We start from the raw sequence: 12,017 nt of genomic DNA, 5'->3' as shown, positions 1-12,017 counted from the left end.
ATGGGGGACTTTTGGGATAGCATTGGAAATGTAAATGAGGAAAATACCTAATAAAAATATTAAAAAAAATATGGTAAGATCATTTGAAAACATTCTGCATTTTGGTAAGGCTGATGGTGAATAAAGAGAATTAACATGCCGTCAAGAAGTTCTGGTGGCACATACAGTGGTGCCTTTATTCCTAGCACTCCAGAGGCAGATACAGGTGGATCTCTGTGAGTTCGAGGTCAGCCCGGTCTGCATAGTTCTGGGCCAGTTATACTTAGTGAGACCCTGTCTCCAAAAGAAAAAAAAAAAATAGAATCTGGCAATGTTTTAAAGTCAAAGTACCAACAGAAAGATGGCTACAGTATTCTAGAGTGTGTGTTTATCTGTAATTCAGGAATTAAAAACCTAAATCTGTATGCATACGAATATACATGTACATGTGTATGTGCTGAGGGGTAAATGTCACATTGGCTCTGTTGGTTTGTTGTCTCTGTAATAAGGGAAACTCTTGGGGAATCTACACCATCTCTTGGGGAAGCTACACCATCTTCTAGAATATGTCTCTCGACAGATTAAAGTGTCTCATCCTGCCACAGTTTGAATGTTATGCTGAGGCTTGATTCCCAAGTGCGTTAGGGTTAGAGTTGGTCAGGGTCAGGGTCAGGGTCAGGGTGTTAGGATGCCACTGAGAGGTCATCAGTACATTTCTAGGTCTTGGAACTAGACTGGTCTTCATGAAGGTGACAGTCATTATGGTGAGTGTTGCTACCTCTCCTCACCAGCTTCCCTTCCCAGGAGGTGATATTTCGTGTCCAGACGTCATCACCGGAAGCCAAGATGCTGAGCTGTGCTCCTGTCTCCAAAACTGTGGCTAAATAACATATTCCTTTATAGCCCATCCATCTGTGTGTATTTTGTTACAGCAACAACAGTAACAACCAAAACCTTAAACACCTGCTTCTATCTTTCTTGCCTCTTTTAATTTCATACTGTATATTCATAAGTACAAAATTAATCTGAGCACAATCTATTCCGATTTTATTCCTAACAAATATTAATCTTTTGAGCTCTGAGCAGTGCTCAGTGCATCTTAAGCTATGAGAATGAGCCAGCAGACCTCACCGTCAATATCCAGATGGCCTTAAAGGAAATGTAAACATCGACCTGTAATCTTTATCTCACTAAAAAACAGTGCAACACAGGCCCTGGTAGCACTCTGCCCCTCTATTAAACTCCCTCCATATTTACTCTGATGCCTTCTAGCTACTTCAATTGTGTTCTTATAATGTTCCCCCCTCCCTCTTCCCTTAATTGCTCGTGGTTTAGCAAATACCACCAACTTCAGAGTAAGAATTGAGAACAGCAATGAAGTCAATTTGAAACTGAACTCACAGCATTGTGTGATCTTTTGGATGTTAGAGGAGATGCGTTGTGCCAGCTGGGCAGAGTCCCCACCAATCCCCGGAGTGTAAGACATGGCTTGTTGGCTGGCTGGCTGATTTCATCAGATGCAGGTAGGCTATCTGGATTTCTAGGAGTCAGTCACCTAAAAGAACATAAATGTTGTACAATTACATTCTTAAAAGTTATTCGTGTACATTTCCCAAAGTATACACCTGGGATATTATAGGGTTGAAAAAGGAAAATTATTACTGCTATTTTCTAAAAAGCATTTATAAAACAAACATATACATTGTATATTTAGGTATGATTAAGATGGAGAACAAAGGCTTAGATGGGAAGACAAATCCGACAGATCTAGACCATGTGGAGAAGGTAAATATTATTTATCAAAGGAAGCGGAAGTGAAATGGAAATACTTCACACTGGCTGTCTAACGTAACATCACAACCTCCTCTTTAAAGTCCCCCTCTTCTGTTCTTTTGAGCGGACTGTGGCTTACAATGATGAAGTACCTGATCCCCAGGAAGAAAACCATGCATTGATGCAAGTGAGGTCTCAGCCCAGGGTTCAGATGCCCAAGTTACCCATGCTGCCTAACACTGGGAATAAACACCTCCAGCACATGTCTAGGTTTCCAGGTCTAGCCTGACCATAATCCAATAAAAAAAAAAAAACCAAACCACTGAGATTTCCAACAGATAAGGGTACAGGGTCACTAACCTCTGACTATGCTCAAGTCTCAGGCTATGTACATAGTTGTTACAATGCACTGTGTAGGGAATATGCTAAAAAGAGAAACATGTATGAATGTTCTACCATGATACAATTAAATGACATTTTTGATGCAATGCTGGGTTGAATCTACAAAGAACCCAAGTAAAGGGAAGGCACAGGGGGACAGTGCTGGGAGGAAACGGAGCAGTTGAGCTGATACAGCAGGCTGTGAGTATTGTGGGATATCCCTGGACATCAGACAGTCTCAGGAGCTCTGGTGTCTTCTCCACCCTCTGTCCTTGCTCTACACAAACCAGGTCGAGGATATAGACTCAACCAACTTAAAAGCAAAGTCAAAAATGTAACTAACAGCTGGCCCCCATTGGCAATGTAGCAGGAATAAGCTGCCTTCCGGGAAGCACTGAGTTAGGACTGCAGCCATGGAAAGAGCTGGGCCAGACTGAGTAGGGCAGTTCTGAAAAGCTAGACATCACATCACATTCTATGCCTGCAATCCCAGCACAGGAGTCGCCTTTGCATAAGGACCTAGAGTTCAAGATCAGCTTCAGCCTGGAGATTCAACTTCCCTGACGACATTTTCTGCAGTCTACAAACCAATTATACCTTTAAATTTTTGAACATTCAGTGTATGTGTGTGTGTGAGAGAGAGAGAGACAAACACATGCTACTGTGAGTGCATCAAGACCAAAGAACAATTTCTTTTCTTTTTTTTTTTTTTTTTGGCTATTTTCTTTATTTACATTTCAAATGTTATCCCAGTTTCCCTCCCTCCAGGAAACACCCTATCACATCCAAAGAACAACTTTCCAGAACTGTCTCTCCCCTCCCACCATGTGTGCCCTGGAGACTAACCGCAGGTCATCGGGCTGAGGAACAAGTGCCCTTACCTGCTGAGCCATTTTGCTAGCCCCATCCTTTTAAAACAGATCTTTATTAAGATATAATTCATATACAACTGCAACCATTCGAATCATATAATCCAATGGTTTTTACTGTGATAACAAAGGTCTGGGATAATCAATGTGTGACTTTTATAGTGCATATTACTCTGAGAAGAAAGTTCTTTCCCATCATTTTTTATCTCCTGTTTGCGCCCAACCTTTCAGCCATTAGAACCATTAATCTACTTGGTATGTTTTTCTATTCTAGATGTTTCACATGAGTGGAATGTTTTATATATACGTGTGTGTGTGTGTGTGTGTGTGTGTGTGTGTTTTCTCTGTAACTGACTTGTTTGTCTTCTATGTATTTTCAAGATCCTTGTAGGATCTGTGAGTACCTCAATGCCTTTTATTGGCAAAAAATATACTAAATGGATAAAGACAATTTTCTCTGGGATCAGTGGCATCATCAGGCTTCTAAAAGTGCTCTCAGTTTACACCAACACCCTGTGAATAACTTCTCCTGTAACCATGGGCACGAATAAGTTTCACATCTCTACCTACAAAAGACACCTTTAATGTTCTCTCTCTCTCTCTCTCTGTCTCTGTCTCTCTCTCTCTCTCTCTCTCCCCCTCCCCCTCCCCCTCTCCCTCCCTTCCTCCCTCCCTCTCTCCTATATCTTTGAAGTTACTAGAACTCATCACTTGACTGTTCAGTTGCCAGGATAACTGGCAACCAGAAATATCTACCTTGGGCAAGATCCTTAGCATCTGGGCCTCCTGCCAAGATCAAAATAAGATAATAGGACCAAGTGCTTTGCTACTGTACATAGAGGACAGGTCTGATGTGCCCCTGCACCTGTGGACGCTCATCAGAGGCATGCAGCCATAAACTGCCCTGAACCTACACCCCTCACACAGAGACTAATGTCAGAATACTGTTAATTCTTGCAAAGGATTCCAGCTTTTTCTTCTCAAAATTCATACACATATAGTCCAAAGCTTTTCAGTGTTTTCCTTTAAAGGATTTTTTTTCTTCCCATAATTTAAGTCAGACAGTCACATGCACAGCCAGCTGTTCTCATCCCTGTACCCAAGCAAACTAGAGGATGCGGCTGTTGGTGAGACACGTGGTCTTCACCCATTCTAAGAGCTTCCCCTTTTCATCTCTGTGTAGTTTACCAGAGAAGGGGTATGGAGATGACCACCCCAGTTCTGTCTCGAGTGGTGTGTGAACAGGAATCTGAGAAAGGGCTGAATATTTCCTGCATGTGGTGACTTTTATGGCTGTGTCCCTCAATGTCGAAAGGCTCTGCAGGAGGCATGACTGCTACTGTAGTTTTTCACAGATAAATGGAGGCATTGCTGAGATGAACAGAGGATTTAAACTCTGAAAGTAAATCTGGGAGCTCACATTGTCACAAACACTAGACTAAACCCTATTGCTTCTGTAGAAGAACTTAGCACAGGTGGACCTGGACAACTACACAACCAAACTTGCCACCTTGCTGCAGGCCCAGGGGTAATTTCTTCACATCAAGGAAACAAGCCTGGATGAAGGTAACACTACTGAGTGGCACTCTCCCTTTCTGTCCTGTTCGACTATGATGACGTTTAAAAGATAAGAGTTGGCTCTTCAGATAAAACAAGGAACAACCAGGACAGTGGCTACCTTTGCTGGAAAGAAATAAACACACATGTTCATAGACAGCTATTGACAAATGGCTCTGAAGTCTGTTTTTACACGTGAGCTAATTAACTTTATGCTTATAAAATGTTTGTGCTCTATAACCATCTGCAGTGTCTAGCTTGAGCTGCAATACACAAAGCATTTGTGTTCTAGTGTCTTTGCTCAAAATAATTACATCGCTCCTCACGTGCACCTGCACTGCCTGCAAACAACTATCAAAATGAACTGACACACAACTATCAAAATGAACTAAGGTAGATGAAGGCCACCTCGGCCACCTTTCAAGTGCTCAGAAACTGTATGTGGCCAGTGGCCAGCAGCTGGGACAGCTCGCATATTCACTTCTATCCCCCACGGAAAGTTCTATTGGGCAGGGTTCAACTCAACAGCTCAGTAATTATCTTTTTATGAAGATATATAAACACTAAGGTGAAAGAGGAGATGGGAGAGTCCAACAGTAACACCCACAGTGAGCGCTGTCTCAAGACTGTGTGGAAGGACAATTTAAAAATGAACAAAGGGGATTTTGATACAGAGTCTTGGATGTAAAACACTACCCTGTAGTTACTAATGGACATACTGTAGAATCTTCAAGACTTCCTCTGAGCAGACACTGGCTTAAAATTTAGCCTGCTCAAATCAAACAATCAGTTTCACTTTCTTAATCATGAAGCCCAGCATAAAATATGAGCTTCCTCCTCCTTTGTTCCCCAGGGTTTTAATTTGTGTGTGTGTGTGTGTGTGTGTGTGTGTGTGTGGTGTGTATGGTGTGTGTGTATGGTGTGTGGTGTGTGAGTGTGTGTGGTATGTGTGTGCAGTGTATTGGGTGTGTGGTGTATATGTGTGGGGGTGGTGGTGTGTATGTGTGGTGTGTGTGTATGGTGTGTGTGTGTGTGTGTGCTGTGTGTATGTGTGTGTGGTATGTGTGTGTAGTGTATTGTGTGTGTGGTGTATATGTGTGGGGGGTGTGGTGTGTGTATTATGTGTGTATATGTGTGTGTGGTGTGTGTATGTGTGTGTGGTGTGTGTATGTGTGTGTTTGTGTGTGTGTGTGTGTGTGCTGTGTGTATGTGTGTGTGGTATGTGTGTGCAGTGTATGTGTGTGTGGTGTGTGTGGGGTGTGTGTATGGTGTGTGTGTGTGTGTGCTGTGTGTATGTGTGTGTGGTATGTGTGTGCAGTGTATTGTGTGTGTGGTGTATATGTGTGGGGGGTGTGGTGTGTGTGTATTATGTGTGTGTATGTGTGTGTGGTGTGTGTATGTGTGTGCAGTGTATTGTGTGTGTGGTGTATATGTGTGGGTGGTGTGGTGTGTATGTGTGGTGTGTGTGTATTGTGTGTGTGTATGTGTGTGTGGTGTGTGTGTGTGTGTGGTGTGTGACTGTGTATGGTATGTGTGTACAATGTATGTGTGTGTGGTGTGGGTGTGTGTGTGTGGGGTGTGTATGGTGTGTGTGTGTGCTGTGTGTATGTGTGTGTTTGTGTGTGTGTGTATGTGTGGTGTGTGGGGGAGTGTAAATCTTGGACTTAGTCGATTCTCTAAGTACTTGGCTACAAAGTAGGTCCTGAATAAATGTTGTAAGTCTGAATGAACAAGTGTACCGATTTCCTATGAACACATGCCCAGCCTAAGAGTAAATATTAACATTTCTGAAACACTGTTTCAGGCTTATTGCTACCTGGGCTTTTCTCAGTGTCCCTTTCTATCTGTAGATGGCCCTTTCCATGATACACGCCCACCCCCTTTGAGGACTAGCTCTTTGTCTCAGTAAGGTGTTATCACACACTAGAGATGCCAGGTCTGAAATGAGAAGTCTCTATCAATGTAACTTCTACTTCAAGAGATGCATCATACTTAGAAGATGGGAATATTCACACTCTTTGTTTTCAGTTCCTAAAACAAACAGGAAAGGAGCCATAGGAGACAATCAATGGGCATGAGGGTGCTCAATCTTCCATATGAGTATTCGGTCCACAAGTGCATCTTTGCCCAGCTCCTTCATCAATCCAAATGCTACACTGTTTGGTTTCAGCTTAATTAACCAAGATTTTTTTTTCTCCACAGTTTCACACATTAATATTTCAAGTTACACTAAACCAGAGAAAAATCCACACAGACTTAACTGTGGGAGTTTTATCTAGCAGTACTAGTAGACATAGAGGTAATATTTCACTGCAGTACTGGGGACTGAACCAGGGCCTTGTGCACACACCATTTAGTGGCATACAGCTCAACATAATTATTCATAATTTTCCACCAGCAGCATATGTATGAACTTGGGATAAAAATCAGAATTAGAATCGGGAGCAGCATAAGAAGTGATCTAGCTGAAGGAAAAGAACCCAGAGGTCAGTGAGTTAATACTGTGTTCTATTAACTTCCCCAGACACTGGGAAACTACAGCCTCATTCGTAACTAGTCACAAGCCTGGGGGCCAACTTCGAAAGCAGCTTGCAAAGCCGAAGGCCCATCAGCACCACAAGGCACAATTTAACAGTGTTATCAATCTCTGCTCACTGTGGCTCAGAGTACACCTAAAAGAAATGCCTACCTCCAACAGGACCAAACCGGTGTTTCACAGTTAACTCCTTTTATTTTCCTGATTGTGGAAAACTTGTAAATAATAATTCGTGACAAGATACAAGATCTGAAGCAATCAAAAATTGATATATGCATATAAAATGCAAGCATATTTTTAAAAGCTATAAAGAAAAATTAGCATTTGACTGTAAAGCTTCCTCTCCCCACCCTCGTCCAAGCTTTTTTTTTTTTGTCTGAATTTAACCTAGAAAACACATATGCAAATTCTCGAAATACCTTGTTACCTTGTTATGTGTCTTGCATAAATCAATTGAAACGTGCACAAGGTAGGTCAAAGAAAGTTAGCTTGTGTAAGGCCAACAGCCAAGCAAACGCCCTGGGCCGCGGAACGAACCTGTGGCCAGATGACCAGGGCCCATCGCGTTTCCCTTTCTGTCCTTCGGAGGGGAAGTTGACAGAGAATGGGAACACAGTCGTCGCCTGCCAGGATCTGGCGGTAGGATCCGGTCCCTGAGGCTCCATTGCCGCGCGCCCCGGTGCTCGCACGTCGCGTCCCCGAGTCCGTAGCGGGGCGTGGGAGCCCGAGAGGGAGGCGCCGGCCCTGCGCCCTGGGGAGCCCCGCTCTGCGCACCCCAAACCAACCACTAGCGAGCTGCAGTTCTGGGGTGTCCCTCCCGCCCCCCTCTCCCCCGCCTCTGCAGTCTCCTCTTACCCTGACCTCGCCGGCTTCCTCCGCCACCTCCAGCCGCTGTCACCCGGGGGCCCACTGCCAGGCGCAGCCGGTCTCAGCTGATGGGCGGCGGCACAAGCACGCCCACTGCGCATGCTCGGGGCACAGCCCCAGGAAGGAGGAGGCGGGGCTTGCGTCTCTCCCATTGGTCAGTGACCGCTGAAGCTTGGAGGGACTGGCAAAATTGCTGGGGAGCCAAGCTCTGATGGGTGACAAAGTGATGTCTATGGGCAACAGAAGAGGAAACAATACAATAGAGAAGAGCTGGGTTCTTTATTCGGAGGCGCCAGACTCCCTGGACTGAGGGAGCACTATCAGCTTTTAAAGGTTCTGTTTCCTAACCCTCAGCTCTGTGGTAGACTTGACAACTCCATTTTTAAAATGTCACTGCAAAAATGTCAAGGCAATCCTAGCTAAAGCCCCGGAAGGATAAATGAAAGATCATCTCCCAATGCCCACTTGATAAAGATGTTTTCCTGGCTCATAGTTGGTATCGCATCCTTGAAATACAGGATGTGGTTTTCCCAGGCTTTAAGAGCACACACTGTTCCAACAATAACTCTTCGAACATGTGACCTCTCGGGTGAGAAACATCAGTTGTTCATGTGAAAGAAATACTTTGCCAAATTAATTAAAATAGATTGCCTTGGTTTTGCCTATAATTAAGATGGTGTTATTTCTGGAAAGAGCATGAAAACACATGATACCAAAAATGTGATAGACTTCAAGTGGGGGAGGGGGGGAATCCAGACTATTGTGAATCAGAACCACAGAGCAAACTGTATGTTGGTTGGTTTTACACCTGCAAGCATACGTAGATGACTTAGGTCAGACTCAAACACAGCGTCTTCTCAGTAGGATCCACCCAGTGGATCAAAGAACATGTACTCATTTAAAGTCATGTGATTCAGCTAGGGCCATGGTGAACTGTTGGGGTTTGCTGTTTTGTCCAGCACTGGAAATTGAACCAAGGTCCTTGGACATGAGAAGCCTTCACCCTGTCCTCTATCTCCAGTGTTTTTTTGTTTTTGAAACCCAGATATTAACCTTGAACTCACTCTGTAACCCAGGTAGACCTTGAACTTGCAACCTGCCTCAACGTTCAGAGTACAGACCTGTATCATTGTCCCGGGTTGTTTGTGGTTTTGTTTTGAGGAATGAGGGATCAAACCCAAGGCCTCACATTTCAGGTAGTTGATCTACCCTTGAGTTCTACCCATCATCTCCACTGTGAACTTTTAGAAGTATTAGGCCATCATAGTGACATTGTCTGTTTCCCAAGATACAGAGGAAATTCAAGTTTTTCTTTGAAATCTCTCCCTTTCTCAAAATTGTTTTATTTTTAAAAATCATTCTTTGACAAGGCAATAACCTCTAATAGAAAGTCATGTTTGCTGTTCAAGCTACAGAGTCCCTTTTAGAAAATCTGGTTCTGTTTCCTCATAACACAGATTAAGGAACCTGAAACACCAAACACTTCTGAGTCACACAGGTAATTAGGAACAGCAAAGCCTTAAGTGTCCTGTCCAGACTCTGGAATCCTTCCTGCCACCGGATCCAGACACTAATATCTGCTGAGAGTCTGTTCTGAAGCAACTATCAAGACTTGTACTACAGATTTCAAATTGAGTAGAATATGGTGTTTTCCTATCTGGCAGTGGCACCCTCCACATGACACCACATGCTGGGATGGAGATTTATACAGAGCCTAGCGGTAACCCAAAAGATGAGCGCCTCACTGTAGTGGTTTTTGAAGTGAAAACAGAAACGAAATTTTTGAAAGTTATATAAAAGTTTCGCTGGAAGACAACATGGAAAGGAACATCTCGGCCAAAGAAGGAGTGTGCATGTTTATTTTAATGTGTATAATATAATTTATAATGTGTAAATTTTTACTTTACTTGGATAAAGCATGTTGCATGAACTCAAAAGTCAAGACCCTAGAAATGCAAATGAGATTCTTAAAGCAAATAGCCTCTGTCCCACGTTAAATGACTGATGAGAGTTGAGCTACTACAAGATTTTAAGGAAAGGTACTAAGTGCTCTTACTCCCTGCCACATAGGAAAGTCTGGAAGAAGAAAATTAAAGGGAAATACTACCGAGAAGAAAGGCAATGATGTAACAATATCATGCCCATAATGTAACAATAGCAGGCCTCCATAAAGAACTTCATCAGGGCTGGAGAGGTTGAAGGGCACTCTAAGGCAAATAAGATGGAGAAGGGGTGAGGTTAATGTGACAAATATTTAAGAAGACTTGTACAACAACTGGGTATGGAGAGCTAAAGAGAAGATTTGTGGCATGGACCTGATATCTAGCATGCTTTCCATACACCCTTCCCTACCACTTTTGCTGGAATCTTGGACTGGGTAGAGAGGGCCCTGGAACTCAGAGACCTCTAGGTTGTCCTACTAGTCACTGGCTATACTGGGACCAAAGCTGGGCATTCCAAATCAAATTCTGAGATTGCTCCAAGTTGTCATTTTTTTAAAAAAAGTATAATAATTGGATTCCTTCCTAGTCATTTTAATTCAAAGAGAAAAATTAAGTATAATACTCGGCTAAACGTAGAGGCTCAGAGAGTAAATGGATCCCAAAGAAATGCCTGACAACTGAAGTACTACATTTTATTATTTAGTGGCTATTTAATGGCTCAGTAAAGAAATGAGCATGACTTAATTTGATCCAACATTTCTGAATATATTTCATTATGACTGTTTTTATACTTAATATGAAACATACGACATTTTGAGGTTTAAAGAAGCATATAACAAGACAGCAATCTTCAAAGCTGCTAATGTCATCATGATTGTTCCTAATCCCAGGTAACTCCCTAGGTCTCCTTTAAGTAACATTAGCATATTATCTTAGTTATTTTTCCTGTGACTCTATGAATACTGTGGCAAAAGCAAATTAAAAGAGGGATTTTATTTTGACTCACATTTTTGAGTTACAATCTATCATGACAAAGAAGTAGCAGCAGCAGCAACAGGAACATGAAGCAGCTGGCCACATTATGTCTAGTGGCAGTAGTGTCTGTGCCCTCCTCTTTTTCACCTCTCTAGTCCAGGATTTCAGCTTGGGGAATGGTTTCACCCTCAGTGGACAGGTCTTCCCACCTCCCTTAATCAAATCAAGACAGTTTCCCACAGGCATGCCCAAAGGCCTATTACAAGGTGACTCTAAATTTCACTAAATCGATAGTTGAGATTAGCCATGGCTTGTATGAACTGGGAATTCCATCTTTAACACATAAACCTTAGGAGACACAGCAAACATAGCTACCTGTTTTTTTGTTTTTTGGTTTTTTTGTCATTACTTTTTAAACAGTTTCCACGGGCCTCTTCTTTTTGTCTCATTGTCTATTCCCTGTCTGCTTCAGTAGCAATGAAAGTGATCAATTCAGTTCTGCTCCATTTTCTTACCACCATAGCAGCTACTCACGCACTGGAAGCCTGACCCCAAAACCAACACTCCATGACGCTGATTGCCATAAACCCCAAAGTGAGCCACTTCAGGATGGAAATGCCCAGCAGGGAGAGGGTGGAGCATCTAGAGTAGATGAAAGAAGCTGGGATTTGGTCTACAGAGAAATGTTTGAGCAACAGATGATATTTTGAGGATGAAAGAGCACATTGTACATGCATATATCAGAGACCACAAAGAGTAGCGCAGTAAAGAAACAGGTGTGGCTTTATTTGATCCAAGATTTCTGAAAATATTCCATTATCAATAATTTTACATTTAACATTGGAGAATACATTTACGCTGGCTAGCTTTATGTCACCTTTAGAAAAGCTGGAGTTGTTTGGGGAAAGGAAACATCAATTGAGAAAACGCCCCCATCAGACTGGATTGAGGGCCAGCCTGTGGGGCATGTCTTTGATTAGTGACTGATGTGGGGACGGCAGAGCTCACTGTGGATGGTGTCACATCTGGGCTGGTGATACTGGATTGTATTAGGGCGCAGGATGAGTGAGCCATGAGGAGCAAGGCAGGACACATCATTGCTCCATGGCCTCTGCTTCAGTTTCTGCCTCCAAGTTC

General features: G+C 43.0%; 1 protein-coding gene across 3 annotated transcripts in view; it reads right to left on the bottom strand.

Moving 5' to 3' along the window:
* Stx7 (syntaxin 7) overlaps window positions 1-8,046 on the bottom strand; it is a 41,008-nt gene extending 32,962 nt beyond the window's left edge. The window contains exons 1-2 of one of the 3 annotated variants that reach the window (XM_021173922.2): window positions 7,951-8,046; window positions 1,381-1,534 (exon numbers count right to left, since the gene is read on the bottom strand). In XM_021173922.2, coding sequence (XP_021029581.1) covers window positions 1,381-1,465 — 85 coding nt within the window. In that variant the 5' untranslated portion in view covers window positions 1,466-1,534; window positions 7,951-8,046. Of the gene's footprint in view, window positions 1-1,380; window positions 1,535-7,632; window positions 7,840-7,950 lie in introns of those variants that run through there. The other 2 variants (XM_021173923.2, XM_029482582.1) reach the window with 2 other exon arrangements.
* Between the last annotated feature and the right edge of the window lie 3,971 nt (window positions 8,047-12,017).

Source organism: Mus caroli, chromosome 10 (genome assembly GCF_900094665.2).
Source record: "Mus caroli chromosome 10, CAROLI_EIJ_v1.1, whole genome shotgun sequence".
NCBI lineage: Eukaryota > Metazoa > Chordata > Mammalia > Rodentia > Muridae > Mus > Mus caroli.
Note: the sequence above shows the minus strand (reverse complement) of the source record. Positions and strands in the feature narration are given on the sequence as shown.